The 25748-nt window shown below is 36.1% G+C and overlaps 1 protein-coding gene across 1 annotated transcript in view; it reads left to right on the top strand.

Annotated features, from left to right (window-relative positions):
* The window catches only part of LOC111051876 (midasin-like), a 629562-nt gene that overhangs the window by 5549 nt on the left and 598265 nt on the right, over nt 1-25748 (top strand). The window contains exons 3-11 of the mRNA XM_039437291.1: nt 6533-6763; nt 9475-9641; nt 10473-10582; nt 12831-12981; nt 15490-15620; nt 16322-16485; nt 20188-20451; nt 22479-22597; nt 25355-25526. Of these exons, the coding sequence (XP_039293225.1) occupies nt 6533-6763; nt 9475-9641; nt 10473-10582; nt 12831-12981; nt 15490-15620; nt 16322-16485; nt 20188-20451; nt 22479-22597; nt 25355-25526 (1509 nt within the window). The remainder of the gene's footprint in view (nt 1-6532; nt 6764-9474; nt 9642-10472; nt 10583-12830; nt 12982-15489; nt 15621-16321; nt 16486-20187; nt 20452-22478; nt 22598-25354; nt 25527-25748) is intronic.

Here is a 25748-nt window from a genome sequence, read left to right on the forward strand (position 1 = left end):
AATCAAGATTTGAGACTCCATTCTCAGTGCAATTTAAACTTGGGTAATTGTGATTGTCCCACCATTAAAAAAGTCAATTATACTAAGTATTTGGGAATTATAATTGATGGAAACCTTAAATGGGATGTTCATATTAAATACATATGTAGAAAAATTAGATATTTATCTTTTAAATTTTATCAAGTTAACAGATTTCTTAATAAGAACCACCTGAAAATGATGTATCATGCTCTAGTCGAGTCAATTCTGCAGTATGGCATAGTTGTTTGGGGAGGCTGTTTCAACTGTCATATTGCTGAATTATTTGTAGCACAAAAACTGATAATTAAAACTATATTAAGCAAACCCAGGCTCTATCCAACGGATACGTCAATTATACATAAAAACCGTAATTGAGTACTTAATAAAATATAGATCCGATTTTCCTCTCACAATAAACTCTACTCTTAATTATTATAATCTAAGGGCCACTGCTAACAAATATGTAACCTATAACACTGATATTGAATGTATAAGGAGGCAATTAATTTACATAGGTACTAAAATAATAAACCTCATTCCAAATCACTTTCTCATGGACAATAAGATCAGTGGAAAATTAAACTGGATATAAAAAATGGACATACAGTAATTTCTTCTTCCATTTAGATATATGACTCGAGATTTCTGCTCCAGCATTGTTTTTTCATCAGTTTTTTCATTTTTCAGTGGACTCGCTTACCTTTATTTTGAGTACCTATTCCTCTGTTTTCTTCCTTCCCCCCATTTCTCCCTTCTTTTTTTCCTCATTACTTCTCTTCTCTTCTTTGCCTGCCTATTACATGGGAAACCATAGTTGGCTAGGTACCTTCCTCTCTTTTTTTTTCTCTTCTCCAACACACTCAAACACTAAGCCCATTGTTTTTTTTTTTATATTTGTAACATTTATTGTGTTTTATTTGTTTCGTAAATCTTTGTATTTTTGTTGTGTCTTGTTTTGTGTGTTTTTAATAAATTTAATAAAAAATTGTGTGTCTCCAGCGTTATTGTCCTGTCACCAGCTGGCTTGGATCTTTGAATAGTAGACTTGAGATGCGCGTGTACACTAGCGTCAGGTGATAAATTTAAAAACGGCAAGGAAAGTTGTGTGAGTGCGCCACACCAGATTTTTCCAACTTACTATAGCATCCTTGGTTTTCAAATGGAAGCCAGGGACGTTTTTTTAGAAGCCTAGTTCATTTTTGCATATAGTATACATCATCGTACTGATACACAAATGTTTTAGTGTTATATTTTAATAAGAGTAGGTCTATATTTTTATTGAATAAACTACAGTAGTAACATTTTTTAGAAAACACATGTTTTGGTCTATTACCGATAAGCCATTTACAAGTGTCAAATTAAATGAAAGAGGAAGTAAAGTTACATTATTATCTAATATTAAAAAATATTTTCTTATTGCGACTGATGCCCTCATGAGCATTTTACTTGTGCATGGGTGATTTGATGAGATGAGCAATCGCCCATGTCTACCGACGGGATTCGAACCCACGACCAGGTAGCGGTAGCATACTGAAGGGTGCAACGCCGTATGCCACTTCGACACTCTTACTAATGACTAAGTGCATGCAAATGACAAAAAGCGTGAGAGTGTGGATGAATAAATACTATGCCACCACTCGCTAATACGGGTGGAGAGACGGCGAGTGGTGGCATAGTTGTCATCCACACTCTCGCCAAGTCGCTTGCCAAATGTCTGGCTGCGAACATCTAATACGGGTGGAGAGACGGCGAGTGGTGGCATAGTAGTCATTAGTGACCTGGATATAGATGTGGCTCTAATTCAGGAAACACAAATGCCCACTACTATTCCAATTAAATTCCCCTCATACCACTGCCTTCGCTACGACCGCCTCCCTAATGAGCTTAATCAAACCCATGGTGGTGTAGCCCTTCTAATACACAGAAGACACTCGTTCTGTGTACACACACTCCCATCCATACCAGACATGAATGTAATAGCGGCAACTATCTCTGTACAGAATACACCAGTTACTTTTGTTTCCATATATAATCCTCTCGTAATAGAGAGTTCAACTTGACCTCCTATCTAACTTTTTACCTCCTCCCCCTGTATGTTTTTTTGCTGGTGATTGGAATGCCAAACACACAGCTATTGGCTGCAGGGTTACAAACATAGCAGGAAAATCTCTCTTGAATCATAGAAAAATTTGACACAGACATACATTTCCATGTCCCATCATCTCCCACACATACAAGTATGTGCAATCAAGCTGCTCAACCTGACATATTGGATTATGCATTGTCAGTGGGACTCACAAGAACCTCCCTGGTTGAGGTGGTCGAGGACCTGTCTTCAGATCACCTGCCAGTGTTGTTCACTCTTGTGAATCCCGACTACATTGCAAGACCACCTCCACATCGCCTCACAGTGAAGTGGAGGAAGTATCATGAAAGTGTGTCAAACTCTATTCCCATCCTTCCAAGCACACATTCGAACACTGTCGACTTGGAAGCTCATACAGCAAATATTACGGAAGTTATAAAAACAGCACTAGCTGATAACACTTCCTTAGCCCCACCCCAACGACGCTCACTACTTCCCACTGAAATTCAAGTGGCTATCAGAGAGCGCCGCAGCACTCGCAAACGTTGGCAGATAACACGAGCTCCTGCTGACAAATATGCATTTAATAGAGCATCGAACAAATGCTCTCAACTACTTAAACTACATCGCCTCCAATCCTGGGAAGAGTATCTCACCTCTTTGTCACCCAACTCAGCCTGGCAAGCTACCCGTAAACTTCTCAGGAAAAAACCTCCAAACTCTCCACTTGAGGGCCCAAATGGGCTAATCTTCTCAGACCAAGAGAAAGTGGATGAGTTTGCCTCCCATCTAGAACTCCACTTCTCAAATCCACCCGTCCCTCATAGTCAAGAGCTCGGCACCCACTTTAGAAAAATAGTTGACAGTGTTTTAGTAACAGTGCAAGACCCCACCCCAAATAATCTCTCACCTTTTACAATGGGAGATATAACAAATGCACTTAAAAATACCAATCCAAAAAAGGCCCCAGGCCTTGATGGTATTTCTGGGAAGGCCATCTTAAATGCGCCTCCAGAGCTAGCCCAACACCTGCTTGTAATTTTCAATTCCATTCTGAACACCCAACACTTCCCCTCAGAATGGAAAAAGAGCAAATTATTCCTGCTCCTAAAGCCAGGAAAACGCTCCACCCTACCATCCAGCTACAGGCCAATCTCCATACCCTGCTTTTTCTCAAAGCTTTTTGAGAAAATGTTTCTGGAGAAACATATAAGAGATACATTAGATAGTGTGATAAGGCCAGAGCAGTTTGGATTTCGTGCAGGTTGTTCAACAACACTGCAACTAATGAAATTCTGCTCTCAGTTATCAGATTCTTTCAACAAGAAAGAGCACGTGGCTGCAGTCTTTATAGACTTCAAAGCAGCCTTCGACACTGTGTGGCTGGATGGACTACTCTATAAACTTTCATCTGTCTTTCCACCTTCAACAATAAGACTCTTCAAGTCATACCTTACTAATAGGTATTTTGAAGTTCACAACCGCACCCCATCTTCAGTAAACTCTTCAGCTCTCACCCCAGCAACAGCAGGTGTCCCCCAAGGATCTGTGCTTGGACCTATCCTCTACTCCTTCTTCATCAATGACATGCCATCTCTACCTTCAGTTCAAACAAGTCTATTTGCTGATGACACCACATTCCACTCGAGCAGCATGAATCTGAATAGGGCGGCCAGGAATGTTCAAGAGCAATTAAACCTGCTTACATCCTGGTGTTCATCCTTGAAGGTAGAGATCAATCCAACTAAATGTGTGGCTGTCGCCTTTTCCCGAAAACTCAAACTTCCTCCCACTCTCAAAATCCATGGCCACGCCCTGCCATGGTCCCATACCGTCAAGTACCTAGGTATAACTCTGGATAGAACACTCACTTTCAAACAACACATTAAAGTGAAAATTCAACACTGTCGTGTGCTGTTTGTACAACTATTCCCCCTACTTGTCACCCCTTCACTCCCCCTGAAATTTCGGCTGCTCATATTCACAGCCATAATCAGGGCATACCTGACCTATGCTGCCCTAGTCTGGTTCCCATATCTATCGAAGACCAATAGAAAACGTCTATTTGGCCTTCAAAACAGACTCATCAGAACCATCTGCAACTTTCACTACACAGTGAATAATAGGTTACTCTATGAATATGCCAGTACCCCTCAATTACTCAACTTCATTCAGCTCACATCTCGAAAGCTTCATGATACAGCTTCTATCTCGTGGCGTACATCAATAAGGCAGATGTACGAAATACCACGACCACCTCAAACCCACAAGCCACTCCCATTTCAACAATGGTGGCCTGATTGACAGTTAGCAGTTGGGCTGTAAAGGTGCCAGCAGCTGATTGTCAGTCAGCCACTGTTCACAGTACTCAATTCCCTAGGAGAGAACCCTTCTCCATTACCACTTCTCCCAAAAAAGTAGACTTGGCAGGAAAAAAAAAAAAAAATAATAATAATAAATAAATAAATGAATAAAAAAAATATATTATTAAATACATATTTTAACTTCGAAAATTAAATGGAAATTGAACTAGAATTAGTATATCAGATATTGATCAATATTAGAAAAATAAAAATCAGAGAATAATAAATAAATAAATAAAGATAAAATTGCCAAGCTCTACTGAAGGTCTTATATATCAGGAACCCCCAACTTCAGCACTGTTATTACTTTGAGCAGTCATAGAGCTCCATAGCTCAAGACACTGCCGAGTTAGGGTGCAATGACTCACCCTAACATGTTCCACCAGTAGCAGTAGTCATCCACACTCTCGCCAAGTCGCTTGCCAAATGTCTGGCCGAGTGGCTGGCTGCATACATCTATACGAGCGAGGTGTGAAGCGAGTGGTGGCATAGTATTTATTCATCCACACTCTCACGCTTTTTGTCATTTGCATGCACTTAGTCATTAGTAAGAGTGTCGAAGTGGCATACGGCGTTGCACCCTTCAGTATGCTACCGCTACCTGGTCGTGGGTTCGAATCCCGTCGGTAGACATGGGCGATTGCTCATCTCATCAAATCACCCATGCACAAGTAAATGCTCATGAGGGCATCAGTCGCAATAAGAAAATATTTTTTAATATTAGATAATAATGTAACTTTACTTCCTCTTTCATTAATTTGACTCTTGTAAATGGCTTATCGGTAATAGACCAAAACATGTGTTTTCTAAAAAATGTTACTACTGTAGTTTATTCAATAAAAATATAGACCTACTCTTATTAAAATATAACACTAAAACATTTGTGTATCAGTACGATGATGTATACTATATGCAAAAATGAACTAGGCTTCTAAAAAAACGTCCCTGGCTTCCATTTGAAAACCAAGGATGCTATAGTAAGTTGGAAAAATCTGGTGTGGCGCACTCACACAACTTTCCTTGCCGTTTTTAAATTTATCACCTGACGCTAGTGTACACGCGCATCTCAAGTATACTATTCAAAGATCCAAGCCAGCTGGTGACAGGACAATAACGCTGGAGACACACGAAGTCTGCTATCTCTTCATAGTGAATGATTCAACAGTTGCCAACAGTTTGCAATTGAAATAATAAAATTTTCTCGAATTTCGAGCTTATTTTAAATTTTAGGTGAAAATGTTATTGTATATAAATTGTAGAGATTCTCATGCTTGATCTTTTCCACTTGGAATTTTTTGTTTAAATTGTATCTGAAGCCTGATAATTGGGAATATGAAATCAAACTTTGCATAGATGGGGCGGAGCTCCTGAAATTCTTATAGATATGGGACTTGTGGCAGTTGATATAGCTTATCAATGACTATTTTCAATATAAATTTGATCAAAATCGTTGGAGCCGTTTTCGAGAAAATCGCGAAAAATCCTGTTTTTGACAACATTTTCGCCATTTTAGCCGCCATCTTGAATTGCATTAGATCGAAATTGTTCGTGTCGGGTCCTTATATTGTAAGGACCTTAAGTTCCAAATATCAAGTCATTCTGTAAATAGGGAGATGAGATATCGTGTACACAGACGCACATACACTCATACACACACACATACAGACCAATACCCAAAAACCACTTTTTTGTTCTCAGGGGACCTTGAAACGTATAGAAATTGGGGTATCTTAATTTTTTCAGAAAGCAATACTTTCCCTACCTATGGTAATAGGGCAAGGAAAGTAATAAGATATGATAACAAAGTTTGTACACTGTACAGTACTTTTCTGCTTCTTGTTCAATTTTGTATTGTATCGATATAATAAATAAGAGTTTTTGTGACTCATGAAACATATCTATAGATCTTACAGTTGTGTTGTGAAAAAGTGGTTGACAATTTAAATTTGTGTTTCCATTATCTCTAAATCTTTTTCCACCAGATATGCTCTTTATCCCACTACAGATAGTAAATAAGAGTTTTTTCATTCATGGATAATTTAACAAGTGATATTTTTTCCAGATATGCTCTATCCTACTACAAGGAAAAACCAGCTCCATGGATTATTGTCGAATCGGACACAAAAAAGCCGAAAACCAAAAAACAGAAGACTGAAGATGAATTCACCGATTTGGATTTGTTGGAGGCTTGCTACAAGTTCCTGCAATTCGCTGGCAGCCATTTTCGCCAGTGCTGGGATTGGTCGAAACTCATCGAGATGTCCTACAACCATAAAGACTTCTATGTCAGATGGTCAGTAATATTTCCTAGATTTTATCAGCAATTTTACAGTTGTGTTGTGAGTGATGTTGTGGTACTTTTCCATAATGAAAACACTAATTTGAAATCGTCAACCACTTTTTATAAGTGGTTGACAATTTGACTACTTTTAAAAAGTGGTTGACAATTTCAAATTAGTGTTTTCATTGTCAGTAATTATTAGATGTTACGATACTATAGTGAGGTCCACGTTATAATGGCAGTACTTGATTAACAATGGTGTTGCTATCCTTGTCTTATCATTCGACAAAGCAGATAGCGCTGCTTTTTTTTACCTCCTTAGCGAGTGGCTAGATCGTTTTTTATCAAAGTAGAAATCAGGTGTCTTAATGTAATACGGGTATAAAGTTAGTTAATCAGTTTTAATTTGTCATCAATTATATCAAGGTCACCAAGCAATAAGTCAATGATGATATATTTCCAATTAAATCTCAATGTAGTTGAAAACTAATTAATGGACCACTACATGTATAAGGGCATAGCCACCTCTAATACAAGGCCCCGGCCTACGATATTGCAACGTAGCAGCGTAGGTCTAGAATCGAATACATGATTGGTGAAAAAGATCAGCTGGTATTTTTAAAAATCTTTTTCACCAATCATGTATTCGATTCTAGGCCTACGCTGCGACGTTGCAATATCGTAGGCCGGGGCCTTGTATTAGAGGTGGCTATGATAAGAGTCAAAACATAGTGCAGTGGCGAAGTTAAACCATTGAGAAATAATAGCGTAACTAGATATCCCATGGTATAGGGCGTTTATGTCGCAACTTTTACTGTTATCTCAAGCCGATTACTGTCGATTATTGTAGATTTTTACTGTTTTGGCCGGGTGAGATTGTATGAACAGCCCAATATGAGAGACTGCAAGCGTCACATAGCTTTATGGGAAAGAACTACGTGGACTATCGGCTTGAAATAACAGTGAAAGTTACGACATAAACACCTTATACCATGGGATATCTACTTATGCTATTGTTTCTCTATGGTTAGACTATATTAGAAAGGGTAGCTTTGAGTGTTGAAGATAATGCTTTTAAATGTCTTCTCCGCTACCTTCTACCCTACCTTCTCTGCACCAATATGCTCTGACACATTTAAATACATGCATTATTTTCAACACTCTCAGCGACCTTCTATGATACAGTCTACCTTCGTCGCTCCACTATGTTTTGAGACTCTCAATCAAATTATATCCTGTAGAATCAGTTGTATTGTACTGACAAATTTGTTGTGTGTAGGCTGTAGTGATTGGGATTTGATATGATAGAATTTGGCCAATCATTCCAGAAGAATATTCTAAAGTATCAATCTAAATATATGAAATAATCTATTTATATAAAAATGAATGTCTGTTTGTGTGTTAGTTTGTTTGTTTGTTTCCTATAGACTCAAAAACTACTTGACAGAACGGCATGAAACTTTGGGAATATGTTTTGTGAATATTGGGGATGGTTTCTGTCCAGAAATTTCAATAGGGGGGCTAATAATAATTTTATATTAATCCATCTTACAGACCTATGTTTTTGAAATTGTCGGCCGAGCGGCTAACGTAGAACGGGAATATGATCATGATTCAAGATCATGTTGTGATAATATGATTTAGCATCTAAACTTACCAGCTGTGATAAACACGTCGCTCTGTGATAAAATTGTTTACTGGTATTAAAACGGCAGTTTCAAGCACATAAGAAGTCCGTATTGAGATGTCAATGAAAATATTGATTGTCAGATAAATTTCATGATTCACCAAATAGAGTGAAGTGTGACATGAGATACCTACATTGACTTTTTGGCGGTACGAAGTTCGTCGGGCAAGCTAGTTTAAAATAAAAATGGCATTAATGTCCGAAACATGTTGTGATAAAATAATTTAAAAGAGTACTGAGGTTTATATTTTATTTATATTAAAAGTAGCCCTAAAGACAATTGAAGTAATTTGTACGCTTTTTGAACTCCTGTTCTGTTCCGTTTAGTAAGTTTGTTAACGGGCTCTTAAAGTGTGAGAATATCTAACGTTAAAGTGTGAAAAATTAAGTTTTGATTACTAATAAGTATTTTAGTAGGGCTAATTGTATAAAGTAAAAAAGTGTACTAGTAATTTCTATAACAGTTATTAATTTATATTTTCCTTAACCTATTACCAAAGGTAAGGGAAGTATTGCTTTCCGAAGAAAATGAAGATACCCCAATTTCTACATTTCTATATGTTTAAGTCCTCCTGAGTCCAAAAAAGTGGTTTTTGATAAGCTCTATCAACTGCCACAACTCCAATGTCTGTAAAAATTTCAAGAGGTCCGCCCCACCTATGCAAAGTTTAATTTTAGGTTCCCAATTATCAGGCTTCAGATACAATTTAAACAAAAATTTCAAGTGGAAAAGATTGAGCATGAAAATCTCTACAATTAATGTTCAGTAACATTTTCACCGAAATTTGAAAATACAAACTGTTGGCAACTGTTGATTCTATTAAATCATTCACTATGAAGAGATAGCAGACCTCGTGTGTCTCCAGCGTTATTGTCCTGTCACCAGCTGGCTCAGATCTTCGAATAGTAGACTTGAGATGCGCGGGAACACTAGCGTCACGTGATCAATTTTCATAACGGCAAGGAAAGTTGTGTGAGTGTGCCACACCAGATTTTTAATAATTAATTAATGGTTTTTGTGGTTTAATTATTGCAGGTTATCGTGTCAGTGCGCCGCTGCGGTGAGTTGTATGAGCGAGGAAGACAAATTCAAGTTGGTTAAGAAACATTTAAAAAATTCTGAAATTTTGGAAAGTAAGCTACGCTATTGCAACTTTTTGAACACACCTATTGAAGAAGAAACTAACAAATCCACAACTGAAGGTGAGTATATTAAATTTTTATTCAATATTTTCCAATATAGAAAATTTAATGGCCGGTTTCCGAGCTCGGGATTTAGCTAAGTACTAGACTAAACAGCTTGAGTCAGAAAACTGGCTTGCCGAAACGGGGCGTATCACTCCCACTCCCTCCGTAAACAAAGCCATAGAACAGGCATGACAGGTGGTTGATTGTAACGTCAGCACAGGTAGGGCTCCTACACCAATAAAACACTAGCTGATATAGTAGATATAGTAGACCAACTTATTTTTATAGGTGTAGGAGCCCTACCTGTGCTGACGTCACCAGAATGCACTATGACTTTGTTGACGGAGATAGTAGGCGTAGTCGTAGTTTTTTTGATAATCTTTATTTTCTCATTCCTATAATTGGAAACGTTTTCCTTGACGAAATTAAACATTCCTAATCCAAAATAGCTGAAACTTTACACTATTTTCTCTTTATTCTATTTTGTGTTCAATTTTCTAGTTTTTCGAAATTAAATTTAAACCTGGACTACGACTACGCCCCGTTTCGGTAAGCCAATTTTCCGACTCCAGCTGTTTAAAGTCTAGAACTTGGGTAAATCCCGTGCTCAGAAACTGGCCCTAAAGTTCCTCGAAAATTCAAATGAACTATACAATTGTAAAATGTCTTCAGATTCGTTCATTCAATCCAATAGTTCGTCATTTTACGGCGGTTAGATTTCATTGGATTTCCGTGCAACTGACATTACTCTCGATTCATTTTTGAAATCTATCTAGCATTCATCTTCAATTTGCAAATTTGTTAGAAATGAAGAAAGGAAGATTGATCATATATTGTTGTTTTCAGAAGATGAAGACGATTCAGAGAGAGCAACTGTAGCTGTTCAAAACCTAACTGAATTAGCTGTTTCTGTTATGGGTGTAACTTTGCCGGTTTTTGACTCTACGCTTCAGAAGGTAAGTACAAGCATGCATACATACATAAATTTTTACATAGTTTTTTGGGTTGAAGAAGAGATCACTGCTCCTCAAAAATTTCGAAACAATAATGTAAGTTTCTAAATGTTTTTAATGTCGTGAGTTTCCTGTTTTAATTTATATCATACATACATACCTACATACATTTATATCCGTGTCCGGTTGCAGCTAGTGCCGGGTCTGGGTGTGAACAATGCCTCTCCATCTTCCTCGGTCTTCCCACCTCAACCTGTAGCCATCTCTATCCTCTCTTCTCCACTGTGTTTTTCCATCGTCCTCTTGGTCTCCTTCCTTCAATCCTCATCTCTTCCATTCTCTTTGGCAGCCGATCCTCTCCCATTCTCTTTACGTGTCCAAATCAGCGTAGTCTCATTTTGCATTTACTTACATTTCATGATACTCAAATAAAATACATGATTAGAAAAGGACCAACAGGCCTAGCCCAAAACAGTTTCCTTTCCTAATTTTGATAGAAGTATGTCTAAAATGTAAGTTATGTTGCCTCACTTTATCAATTTGAATCAAATTTCGAGTCCAGAAATATACAAACCAAAATTTAAAATTTAATTGTATTGAGAACCGGAAATGCTTTCTGGCTTTCCATGTTCAGTTCTCTTCTTATCTTCTCATTCCTAACTCTGTCTCTACGTGTCTTTCCCTTTACTGACCTGAGGAACCTCATTTCTCCTGCTTGTATTCTGCTCCATTCTCTGTCTGTCATCGTCCTTGTCTCACCACCATACAACATGATAGGTACATAATACATCGTATACATCATAATCTTTCCTTTATTCTGGTATTTTTCCATCCCAAATTGAATGTTTTACTGTCTGATGAAAATTTCCTCTCTTTTGAAATCTTCTTGTTATCTCATAATTTATTTTACCATCATTTGCAATTTCACTGCCCAATTACCTAAAACTCCTAACATTTTTCAAAGGTTCTCCATTAAATTCAATATTTCCATCCCTTCCAAAGACCATTACTTCAATCTTCTCTCTGCTTATTTTCAGTATTAGCAACATCAATATTAATCAAATACTGCCATTATAACGTGGACCTCACTATAGGATAATATAGTCCCAACTTATTTCCACTATGCTTTTATCAATTCAATTCAATTTATTCCCACTTAAGATTATACAAAACGTATACAGAATACTTGAGTTATTAATTTCTGCTTGTAGAGTAAACAGAATATTCAAGAATATAGATTAAATAATAAATCCAAGTAACCTAGCCTTCTTAAAAATTATTTATTTACAACATGTTTCAGTTATATGATGCCACTAGCCGTCAGGCTCGCTTCGCGCGCCATATCCGTCTAGCCAGGGGGCTTCGCCCCCTGGACTCCCGACTCGATCGTCCAAGAATAAGATCAGCAGGCTCGCTTCGCTCGCCTGCATTTCTCATTTGGGCATTTTTATCATATGTTAGGACAATCCAGTCGGGGGTCCAGACTAAACGGCTGGCTAAACGGATATGGCGAGCGAAGCGAGCCTGACTGCTAGTAATATAATATTCCCAGGATTGAAGTAGCAGTGCCCAATCAATTTTTCCGCGATAAATGCATTTAAATCTTCAACTTGGTGCCAACCTAACAAAGTCAACTCAACTTAATGCCAACCTGACAAAATTATTAATTTAGTTGCCAGTTAACAACTGTTTCGAAGAGGTACTCTATCTAGATTATAGTTCTATAGTAACATATGATATGGAAATTTCAATTATAATCAAGAGATTGGGAGAAGAAGAATATACATGCTAAAAGACGAACTTTAAACCCTTAAAAACAACCCTTAGAATTAAAATATTGCCAAAAGATTTCTTAGTGCGCCTCTAAAGGGCCAACTGAACATACCTACCAAATTTGAACGTTTTTGGTCAGGTAGATTTTTAGTTATGCGAGTGAGTGAGTGAGTCAGTCAGTCAGTCAGTCAGTCAGTGCCATTTCGCTTTTATATATAGATTATCAAGCTTATCATGCTTAATGCTTGTAAAGAATATATAATAAGCTTGATAATGGCATCATATAGCTAAAACATGTTGTGACTGAATAATTTTAAAAAAGGGTAGGTTACTTAGATTTCTAGTTTTATTTATATTCAAGAGTAACCCTAAAGAAAAAAGACAGACACTAAAGTTATTAATTAATTTCTTGCTTGCAGAGTTTATTGAATTTGGTGTATTATGGTAGCTCATTCTAATAAATTTGTTTTGTTTGCAGAATGAAGGCATAGGTCTAGTTCACGTTGATTCGACTCTTGCCATCTTGAAGAATGTGGCATTGGCAGTTGCTAGTGGCAAGCCTATCTGCTTGTCAGGCCCTGTAGGGTGTGGCAAGACGGCACTCATCGATCATCTAGCTGCTATCACAGGTTCGTTTCATGCTTTCATCTATATCTATAATATAATAAAGTAAGGAACTGGCTTATACACTGGCTATACTGACTTATAGGGGATAGGAAATTCATGAATGACGCATATCACGTCTCAACTACTGAACTGATACACTTAGAATTTTGCATTTTGATTATCAATTTATCGAGGATGGTTATAGGCCTTTTTTCAATTGGTCATGTTTCAGTTTGTCAAGTTTTCAATTAGACCCTTGCGGTGCACGGGATTCCTGCTAGTCTAAAATATAATATACAGAGTGTCTCACGAAAGGTGTGTAACAGCCAAAAACTATAGATTCTACATTAAATTGGCAACAAAAAATGTCCAATAATAGTTATTTGTATATCTAGAGAGAAAAGTACTTTTTTTCTCCCTGAGGAAAAAGTTTGAAGCCCGAGGCGAGGCTGAGGCTGAGGGCAACAATTTTCCTGAGGGAGAAAAAACATTTTTCACTTATGATATACACAACATTTTTCCTCAACCTACATTTTTATAAAAACTTCAAATAAAATAATTTTTAAAAACGTACGTGACTAAAAGATGTGAAAAGATGTGTTACAACATAATCTAAAAACAGAAACAGCTGGCTTGTAATCACAGTTCTCCGTCGACAGCGCTATCTGTCGGCAAAAGTTGTAACAACAATGGCCGCCCCAACTACAGCTATGATGCATTTCCCGTTTCAAATTGGATTAGTTAATGTGGAATATTCGTTGGCTGGTATTTTGAATAACATGGAATAAAAAATTACATTTTTTATTCCATGTTATTGAAAAAAATTGTAAAAAATTACATTTTTTTAGTATAGTGATATGAAGTTTGTAATAATTTTAGCATACAAACATAAATTTCATATATTGATCAAATGTCTGGTTGAGGTATTGAATTTAGTTGGTTTAATGTCTACTCTATATGCTTCCTCATCTGAGCTTAGACCTTCTAACCTACTACAATGTAAGTTTTTAAAATAGAGATGTTTCTCATGTTATTTAAATGGAGTCACATAATAAAATGGTTAAATGGTAAATTTGAATGGTTTCCCTGAAACATAATACTAAAGTGTCACTTTTTTGCTCTTGGTACTAAAAAACAGAAAAACTCTCTAAGGAGGAAAAGTGACTCCATGGGAAACATCTCTATTTTAAAAACTTACATTGTAAGTACTTTAGACAGTAGGAAGAGGAAAAATCTTTTTCCTACAGTTACCTTGAAAAGTGACCATTCCTGCACTGATTACAGAACGCAAAGAATAACTTTTTCGCTCTAGTGCGCAAAGTATTACTTTGCGTACTCCAGATTTGCAACACGGCAACACGAAATAGTTGGTGGGTTATATGAAGGATTAGTGCACGAATACAAAAATAAAGTTGGTAACAATGACTGTGGTTAGATTTAGATAAGAATCATTTCAATGGCTACCCTACATTTATGATAAAATCCCAATCTAGAAATCCAAAACAAGAAGTTCATCCAAATCATAATTAAATAATCATCATTTACGAATTCTCATCATTTAATAATGAATAATAGTTCTTTTCTATTGATTATTATTTCAACTGCAAGCAATGAGAAAAGTAGCAAATATACATTATAAAATTCGAATTTTGATGTTAAATGATTACCGTTTGATATCCATATAAATAAAAATAATGAAAAACATAAGAATACTACAATAAATATTCTCTGTTGTCTATGTTATTTTTATAAATATTTTTCACTTTACTTTGAGCATTTTTCTCGGTAATTTGAGCAAAAGTCTAAATTTCTGAATCCTGTTTCGTACTTTTTAGCTGGATAAAACAAACTTAGGTACGATTTTTCCCGCTAGGTCGCGCGCTTTTCGGTTCAGCCATCTTGCAGCCATCCCAATCAGCTGTTGGCGTGTATTTTGAATGCGAATTTTTGTTCTATCTGTATTTTTTCTGATTCTTGAATGAATAAAAATGAGAACTTTGGCTGAGAATTTTCAACTTCAATTGGATTATTAATTTTTAAATGAATTAAGGTTGTTATTAATAACAGCATCACACACACAAACATTTGATGGATTCCAGCCATCATTTTGTCCATAATTACCCACTTTTCATATTCAATGGTAACTGTAGGAAAAATTTAATGTGAAATACGTGCGCAAAGTTCCTCTGCTGCACTCAAGAAGCCATTCCGTCCTCGCCTACAGCTCGTGCGTAAACGTTTCTTTCGGTGCAGCAAAGTGGCACTTAGCGCACTAGTTGCACAAATAACTATTTATATCGACCTTAGTTTTCGAGATATATAGATTTTTCTCTATTTTTGTCAAACGTCAATCACTAGAAATCTATCAGTCAAAATCTAATTCCAAGGATATTGTTGGAAAGAGGAAGAAATTTCCAACAAGATTCATATAATTTGTTTCTTTATTTGACGTTTTTGAACTTTTTATGAGCGTTATAAGCATTTTGAATTATGTTTCCAATTGTTTTTTTATATGTTTGCTGTGTTTTCAGGTCGAACAAAAGTGCCGCATCTTTTGAAAGTGCAACTTGGCGAGGAGACAGATGCTAAACTGCTGCTTGGAGGGTACAAGTGCTCTGATTTGCCCGGAGAGTTTATTTGGCAGTCTGGAGCTCTAACACAGGTACTGTACTCCTCCACTTCTTCTTCTTCTTTCTCTAATTTTTCTTCTTCTTCTTCTTCTCCTTCTCCTTCTCCTACTCCTTCTCCTCATACTCAACCTCTTTCTCCTCCTCCTCCTCCTCCTCCTCCTCCTCCTCCTCCTCCTCCTCCTCCTCCTCCTCCTCCTTCTTTTTCTTCCCTCTTTGCCTAAATAGGCGATGTTTTACAAATTAATAAAAAATGTTCCATCAAAGAATAAACATTACTTTCTCATACAATTCCTCCACTTGTCAAGTAATTCTATTTCACTTCATCAAGTTGATATTCTATTAAGTGATATTCTATTAGTTGATATTCTATTAAAATACCTATTCTAAATTAAGTGTAGTTACTAACTTCCTTGTTATCAACATTATCTGACAGTTCTTGTATTTTCTAATGATAAAATGAATTAATTATCTCGATGAACGTCAACTCAAAGTACTTGAAAGTATCTATTTTGTTCTCTTTGAAAGTTTTCAACAAGTTTGATGAATCGATTGTTTCTTTGTTGTAGCCCATGTATTGTATTGCACCTGATGACTTTGTCAATAACATGTATCTGTTCACGGCTATAAAAACATTTTGAATTTTCAGTAACAGAAGGTCTAGCTTGATTAAACTTTCCGCCCTACTCAATAAATAAGTCACTTATTTCCATTAATTGAAATGTGTGTAATGTAGGCAGTAACAGAAGGCCATTGGTTGGTGCTGGAAGACATAGACACGGCAAGCAGTGACGTAGCTGCTGTACTCTTGTCGCTATTGGAGACCGGATCACTCAGTGTGCCCGGATTCAAGGACGGGTTATCTATTTCGCCCGGATTCCAGATATTTTTCACCTACAGGTAAAACTCACAGATCTCATCCCATTCTCGTTTCTTAGGCTAGCCACTAACACTAGTACATAAAAACATGCATGATGAACATGTGTGTGTGCTGATAAACATGTATAGGCCTAAATAGAATAGAATAGAATCTTTATTGCAGCAATATCTGAGGTCATCAGATACAATACAAGTGTCAAATACAAGGTGCGGCAGAAAGGATGAACGGTTTTCAAAAAAGTAATATGTCGTTACCTATGCATAAAAAAACACTTACAGAACAATATTCACATTATTTTACAATTTTAGAAAATTAATGTTTGAAAACAATATCTGACAGGTGACGGCCGTTTTCAGCAATGCATTTTACAAGCCGCTCTCGGAAGTTGGATTGTACTCTTTCTAACATTGCCCTGCCAATTTGTTCGACTTCCTCACGAATTGCTCCCTTTAGTTCTTGAAGTGTACGTGGCTTATGCTGGTAAACACGTGACTTCAGGAAACCCCACAAGAAGTAGTCGCACATGGACAGGTCTGGAGAACGATGAGGCCAATCAATGTCACCAAACCGAGAAATGATGCGACCACGAAAAACAGCCCGAATTGCTTCCATTGAATTTCTTGCTGTGTGAGCTGTCGCCCCGTCCTGCTGAAACCATACTTTCCGGATAGGAATACGTTTCCTTCTTAATTCAGGAAGGAAGAATTCAGTGAACATCTGTCTATAACGTTCTGAGGTTACAGTTACAGTGGTCCCGTTGTCGTCTTCAAAAAAGTATGGACCAATAACAAATATACTGCTCACAGCACACCAAACTGTCACCTTGGGACTGTGTAATGGTCTCTCATGCATTAATTTTGGATTTTCATCTGACCAATAACGATAGTTCTGCTGATTAACGGTACCATTCAAATGAAAATGTGCTTCATCTGTCGTAAACAAAATGATGTTTTCATTTTGGTCAAATATGGCCTCCATTTCTCGACCAAAATTCAGCCGCTTTACATAATCGCCAGGATTCAATTGTTGAACCATGACCATTTTGTAGGGATGAAATCCTAGATCTTTATGTAAAATACGCCTTACTGACCGATCACTGATGTTCAGTTCAGAAGAATGTCTCCTAGCAGATCGATTAGGACTACGGAGTATGGCTTGCCGAACTCTTTCCACATTTTGTGGAGTGCGTACAGTGCGATGAGCCCCTGGTGGTCGTTTATTCATTACTGTTCCTACTGAACGAAATGATTTTACCCAACGTAAAATGGTGTTACGAGTGGGTACATTTTCATTTCTCGCAAGATTGAAATGACGACGAAACTCGCGCTGAACTGTAATGATACTCTCATTATTACGCACATAACTGTCGTAAGTAAACACACGATGTTGCACATTCCACGAATCCATGATGCCGATTAAACAATGACTAGAAAAAATGGTATGATCTACCGAACACATGTTCACTTCAGCTGGCCCAATCCGACTACCCAAATCAGAATACTATCTGTTCTAAAAACATCCACCCTTCCTGCCGCACACAGTATTTACAACATGATACAAAATAAAAATAATATTACATCAGTAAGTTACACTATCAGTACCCTATGATAATATGTCACCTGATTTTCAACTTATAACCGAATATTCCTAGCTAATGTATAAAAATCTTCAATCTTGTTTAAAGGGTTAGCTGTTGAGAAACGTTCCATATGAATTTTAAAAGTTCCATTCTCCATATTTCTAAGATCTTCAGGAAGTGAATTAAACAATTTTATTGATAAAAATAGAAATGTTTTTCGTGTACTAGAATAGGTATACCGATAAGTAGTCAAATTACCCCTATTTCTAGTGTTATGGCTATGAACTACCCCCTGCTCCAAAAACTTCTCTAAATTCTCCTTAACATAAGGCTCTGTTGAACAAGTATTGAAGGTAGAGTCAATATTCCCAGAATTTTAAAATGCTCATCACACTGTGCTCGCTTAGAAAGCCCACAAATCAGTCTGATAGCCTTTCTCTGTATTCTAAAAAGTCTACCACTGTAAGCTCTGGAACCCCAAAGTATGGTGCCATATGACAGATGGGAATTGATGTGAGCGTAATAAATCACCTTTAAAACATCCAAACTGACATAATATGACCTCAGTTTTCTAATTAAGAAGACTCCCTTATTCAGCTTGCTAGCAACAATGTCAATATGCTGGGACCAACTAAGGCAAGTGTCAAGTGTGAAGCCCAGAAACTTTGCCTCTTTCTCCTCATTCATAGTCAGTCTTCTATTATAACTGATAGTCAAGTTCTGAACTTTATCAGAGTTTACACATAATAAATTTGAATTACACCAGCTCTCGATCGAATCAGCCAAGACCTGGGAAGTTTGATTCAATGAAGGGAAAGCTCAGAAAAACACACAGATCATTCATAGCATTTCCATTAGTGGCCAGCCTAATGTCCGTTTTCACACTCGCCGATTCAATCAATCAATCTTTTACTGTCATAAAACTCAAAGGCCGGGTTGCACAAAAGCCGGTTAAGTTTTAACCGTGATTAACTTTACAAAAACCAATCAGAGAAGACGTTTTTGAAAAGACAGTTTCCCTGATTGGTTCTCGTAGAATTAATCACGGTTAAAATTCAACTGGCTTTTGTGCAAAGTGTTGTAACAAACGTCAAAGATTGTCGGTCGACACTCGGAATTATTATTCTCCGATTGGCTAATTTTACAACAGCTGGTTCTCAGCCAATCGGAGGACAGTTCTCAATCTCGGCCGACAATCGGCAAGTGTGAAAACGGCCATTAGTTTGTACCTTTATGATAATGATCGTCAAAAAGATTGTCATGGATAGTTTACAAACTGGTCAAACTCACTATAGTGTAATATTGTTTTCCTATCACATTTCAACAAATATAAGCATTTTTTTCTTCATCATCATAATCTTTTTCTCCGCGAAAACTATTGAAGATACCACAAAACTCTACAAGACAAAGCTTGTATTAGATTTATCAAGCTTAATTTTAGAATGGTTTGTCATGATGGTTGAGCACATTGTTCTCAAGAACAAGATGCTGAAATACATTTCTCTAGCACCATGGGTAGGAATGGGGACTTCTGATATGTTCGCGTCCTAATTAGTCTCAACAAAGCAAATTGGGTACTAAACATTCCCTTCAAATTCCATTGTCAATTGATCTATTGTTGCAAAAGTGAAGATTTCACACTCAACTATAAGACTGCTGCAACAGTCGTGGGGAAATGTATAAAATAGAGAAACTATACATCACATTGACGATAATTTAAAGCTTTATAAGCTCATAATCAGCATGTATTTTTTCATAAATAATTGAAAAGGTATGAAGCTAAAAAGAGAAAAAAACTGGAGGCAAACATGTTTTTTTTGAAAATGTCATACATTGATGCTCGGATATCTCGAAAATCATGAATTTGGAAAAAGTTGTAGGAAATATTGTCTAAGCTTCAATTTTGCACAGGATAGTCATGTCCGAGAGACGCATAGTTTTCTAGATATATGCAAAAAACAAAAAATGGTACCTTTGAACCACACTCTCCTTACCTCCTTAAACAAAACTGCGGTGTCGAAACTTGTTTACCAAACTTTTCCTTCTATACCCTTTTCCAAGCATTCATTACCTGGACTTCTTAGAATCTTTGCAGGATCCTTTTGCAAAATCTTATTCAATATCTTCTATTCTGTCTTTGAAGAACGCTGAAAACCCAAAGCGGCGACCATAGACAGCACACACCCTCCATCGACCTGCTGAACAAGCTGTGGGTGCCCGTGGCCGTTGACGCGCTAAGCGAGCCTGAATTGGTGCAGATTGTGCAGAGCCGATTCGCTGCGCTCAGCACGATTGCCACGCGTATGGTGGCCGTGTTTACAATGTTCACAGCGGGGAACCAAGATGGCGGCGAGGAGGAGGTTTATGAGTTGGTGAGGAGAAGCAGTGGACGGTTGACTTCTGTCAGGTGAGTTTCATCCAATTCATTTATTTATTCATATATCTATAAAATTCAGGTAAAAGTGAAGTCCAATCAAGCTTTATTTCATTAGATAAAACATTAGCTAACATAACATTTTCATTGGACAACATTAACTTTTTATCAGAATTTTTGGAGAGAAATATTTCAGGCTCAGCCTAGTTTTTCCTTTAATGTCATAATTTTATAGTATGATTAAAGTATTTTGTACAATAAATGAATGAATATTTAGATGAATTACATTCTTTCTCAATACTATGTATTGCTAGATCTTAACATCATATTATACAGATTTACAATGATAATATGAAAATATTAATATTAAAATAAGTGGAACCACCGAACATAAACACTGATGTATGTGTGAGTTCGCTGGATTGCAATCTAACAACTGTATTTTATATATTACTAAACGAAAATCCAAATTAAATGCTGTAAATCACCCCGAAGACATCTGCTACTGCAAAATAATATTGACAACAGAGTTAACAGCTAAATGAAAATTCTATGAGCGCTACTATACAATAATTATTTGTCAGCCCAGGAATTTCTATCTGTATAAACTGTATTTCAACCTAAATTTTAGGTTAGATATTTCCATCTGTAAACTGTTGTTTAACCTAAATTTTTCTACTCATATCTTAAGCTGCGTTTACACCAAAGTCATTAACAGAATGTTAATAACTTAATCATTATAGATTCTATTAGATTGAACATAACTTATCATACACATGATGAACATATGTGTTTGTCAAGTTCCGTTCAATCTAATAGAATCTATAAGGATTAAGGTATCAACATTTTGTTGATAACTTTGGTGTAAACGCAGCTTAAGTCCTGCAGTTAACAAAAAGTAAAGGATGAAAATATTTTGGTCAGCACAGTTTAACTAATCATACTAATCATGTCTGTATATATTTCAAGTGTTCTGTAAACAAATATTTATCACTTTCAAATTTATTTTATAAAATTGAAAACAGTACAAAAACAGTGATTCATAAATATAATAGACAAGCAAGAAATACAAAAGATTCCAATAACACATGAACTCTTAAACTAATAATAACTCGTTTTCAATCTGACAAAGCCAGCAAAACCTAGGTTTGTACGCTGGCATAGGTACATAGTACTACACTGATAGAGTTTGTAAGGAAAAATGTAAAACACTTATGTTCACAAAAGATAAATGTTAGAGAGCGAGAGAAGGGAAGAGAAAGAAGGATGAAAGGTGAAAGAAGAATGAAAGGAGAAAGAAGAATGAAAGGAAAAGAGAAAGAAAAGAAAAATTGGAAAGTATATAATTTATAGAAGTTTACAGAAGTATTCAATTGTGTTTGCGTCGTCTGCTCTGTTTTCTATTTATGAATTGAGTTTTAGGTTAGATGAGTTTAGAATTTTGAAATAATAGCGTGAAAAAATGTCACCTCTATAATAATCTTCAGCATAATCTTATAATCTCAATAGCCTTCTTATAATGGTCTACACATTTATCTTCTTAAATACCTATTTCCTATTCTGTGATGGCTATCTTTATATCGGATAGGTAATAATAATAATAATAATGATAATATTTTTTATTTGTCCAATACAGTACAGTCATTATGAATTACATCTATACAATTGAACATTGTCATTTACAAAAAAAAATCTCTCCAATATTTAACATAATAAAAATATAGATATAGCCTATATGATATCACACATAATTGTCACATAAAAATTCATTCACACTATAAAAACTTCTTTCAACAAGAAACTTATAATGTCATGTTCTTAAAATCTATATTACTAGGCAACTTGTTTAGAAATTTTGTCCCTATGTAGCTAGTTTTTTTCTCATAAAGAGTTAGCCTGTGAGGCTGAACGATAAAGTTGTTCCTGTTTCTGGTTAAGTGTGAATGTACCTGTGCATTGGTCGTTAAACTGCCCATATTCTTAACCACATTGTTTATTATGTCAAACGAAAGGAATAAGGTACCTCGACATCCTAATAAATTAAATTCTTGGTTTGACAGGGATCTGTTGAAATGGTGTGTTCGTGCCGAGGCTGGATTCGATGTCACATCTCAAGAATCCGCACTGAAAGTTCTCCAAGATGGTATCGACATATTCTGCTGTAGTATTGCTGATACTGGTATGTCATTCACATCTCTCATCAATCATTTCTCTAGTGAGGTCCACGTTATAATGGCAGTGTTTGATTAACAATATTTAAGTGCAATATTTCTTAAGTTTTTAATTTATTGTGATACATGCTGTGATTCATTCAGAGTATAACATCAACCTTCAAAATTCAAAATGTTCAAATGATTATTCCTGGACCGAAAATCAAGTGACGAAGCAGTGTTTGATTACATAACCTTAACTTTTGGACAACATATCGAAATTTGGAGAGAAAATAGTACAGGCTCAGCCTAGTTTTTCCTCCAATGTCATAATTGTATTATGATAGTGTTTTATACAATAAATGAATGAATACAATAGCAAGACCATTGCTAAATTATGACTGTGAAAAATTAAATAAATAAACAGATAAATTGAATTAACAAACATTATGACTGTGTGATGTGGTCTTTACTGAGAGAATATCGGGGACCGAGCTTCGCTCTGGAGTACAAAAGCATAACAAATTTATTACGAAAGAAGAAATTATAATAACATTCATACAGAAATGTTAAAATTGTTTAAATTGAAATATTATATCGGGGATCGAGCTTCGCTCTGGAGTACAAAAGCATAACAAATTTATTACGAAAGAAGAAATTATAATAACATTCATAGCTCATACAGAAATGTTCTATCTAATAACAGTAAATTGAGAATAATTCACAGAGAAATACAAAAATTTCCATCACAAAGGCCCAGTTGCACAAAAGCCGGTTAAATTTTAATCCTGATTAACTTCACGTGAACCAAATCAGAGAAGACCATTTCAAAAAGATGGATCTACTGGAATTAATCAGGATTGAAAATAACCCGGCTTTTTTGCAACCGGCACTAAGTACTTGATTGAATGATCACAAAAGTTCAACAGCTGAGTCGTAATTTTGACACAGTCCCACACACATGAACTCGCTCACTCACTTCCATCACCAACAGACGACGAAATAATTATTATCAGATGTTTTTCCAAGGATGAATAATAATTATCCTTTTAATGACCTTCAGCAAGTTTTCTCAGGGATGAGATTTAGTGCAATCGAATCTTTATATTATAAACCTACTATGTTCTGAATTTTGTGAGAATCGTTAGAGCCGTTCTCGAGATCCGGTGAAATACAAACATTTATAAACATCTAAACATCCAAACATCTAAACATATAAACAGAAGTTGCTCGTTTAATAGTATAGGATATCTCCCCGGAAGCATTAATGATACTTCTAAAGCCGAAAGTTGCTATAGTGAGGCCCACGTTATAATGGCAGTGTTTGATTAGAAATGGTATTGCTATCCTTGTCTATCATTCAACAAAGCGGATAGCGCTATCTCTTTCTCGCTTTGCTTTGCTGCCAGACCGTCTTTCAACAATGTAGAATTAATAATTAATTATCAAAATATTTCATCTTGATTATGAAAATTCATTATGAAATTATTGAAAAATATAATTTCTTTCTTAATAAAATATAATTGATTATTTTAAACGAAAATGAACAGTTAATATTACATCAATAAACCTGTATCAGCTACCGTCTATAGAAGGAATTGAAAATACAGAGGATCGGCAACGTTGTTCTCCTATCTTTCTCCACTGCCATTATAACGTGGACATCACTATTTATTCTAGCACTTATGCCATTTCCAAGTGTCAATATTTCATTTCATTTTATAAATGAAACTGATGACACTGATGTAACAACATTGGTGGATAAAATATTTCGGTAATCCTTGTGTTATTACTTACTTTCCGTGTACATGATCACCATTATGCTATTATTCTATATACAGGGTGACACAGAATAACGGGAACTTTTAAAAATGCCATAAAACATTAGTGGGAAGGGCAAAAATGATTTTATTCAAAATAATGTAAAGTTCAAGACTTGCCATTTGAGAATTATTAATAACATCTATCACTTTTTGTCAATAACTTCTTCAAGATGGCTTCCTCCTGCACGAATACACTCTTGAAATCTGTGTTGAGATTCCTGAACGATTGCTGCAACATTTCAGCTGGGATATTGTTAATTTCATTTTGAATTGTCTGTTATGATTCAACCACAGTTATTGGTCAAGTTGTGAAAACGCTTGATTTTAGATAGCTCCACAAACAGAAAATCGCAGGTGGACAGATCATGGGACCAGGAAACGCAGATGTTGCAGCGATCAATGAGGAATCGTCAACACAGATTTCAAGAGTGTATTCGTTCAGGAGGAAGTCATCGTGAAGAAGTAATTGTCAAAAAGTGATAGATGTTATTAATAATTCTCAAATGGCAAGTCTTGAACTTTACATTAGTTTGAATAAAATCATTTTTGCCCTTCCCACTAATGTTTTATGGCGTTTATAAAAGTTCCCGTTATTCTGTGTCACTCTGTATTACCATAGAGAAACAATAGCTCAAGTAGATATCCCATGGTATAGGGCGTTTATATCGCAACATTTACTGTTATCTCAAGCCGATTGTCCACGTATTTCTTTCCCAAAAAGGTGTGTGACGCTGGTAGTCTCTCATATTGTGCCGTTCATACACTCTCACCCAAACAAAACAGTAAAAATCTACAATAATCGATAGTAATTGACTTGAGATAACAGTAAAAGTTGCGACATAAACGCCCTATACCATGGGATATATACTATGCCATTGTTTCTCTATGGTATTACCTTGTGTTATTTTTTATTGTGATTTATTCAGTTTGATGATTGTATGCTCTCCCTTTTCTATTTTACAGAAAAGCGTATCCACGTGGCAGGACTGATAGCGGCGAAGTTGGGAATAATTAAGACGAACGCTGAGCATTTCCTCACCACATACAAGGCGACAATTGACTTCAATGCGAGCACTTGCACCGCGGGGAGGGGCACCATCCAAGTCAAACAATCTACTGAAGCTGTTCAACTACAGTAAGTATAGTTGACCGAACGTAGTGAGGTCTATGTTTCAACTCAGATTTGCTTTTGTCTGTCTGTATGTAACGCGATTACGGCCAAAGGCGTCGATAGAATTCGATGAGACTTGGCAGGAATATTCCTTTTTCAACTGCGCGTCGATGTATACACTAGGTTTTTTTTGAAATTTTGAATTTTAAGGATAATATGAAAGAAAAGGAATTCCTCCATACTCTG

Source organism: Nilaparvata lugens, chromosome 11, assembly GCF_014356525.2.
Source record: "Nilaparvata lugens isolate BPH chromosome 11, ASM1435652v1, whole genome shotgun sequence".
Taxonomy (NCBI): domain Eukaryota; kingdom Metazoa; phylum Arthropoda; class Insecta; order Hemiptera; family Delphacidae; genus Nilaparvata; species Nilaparvata lugens.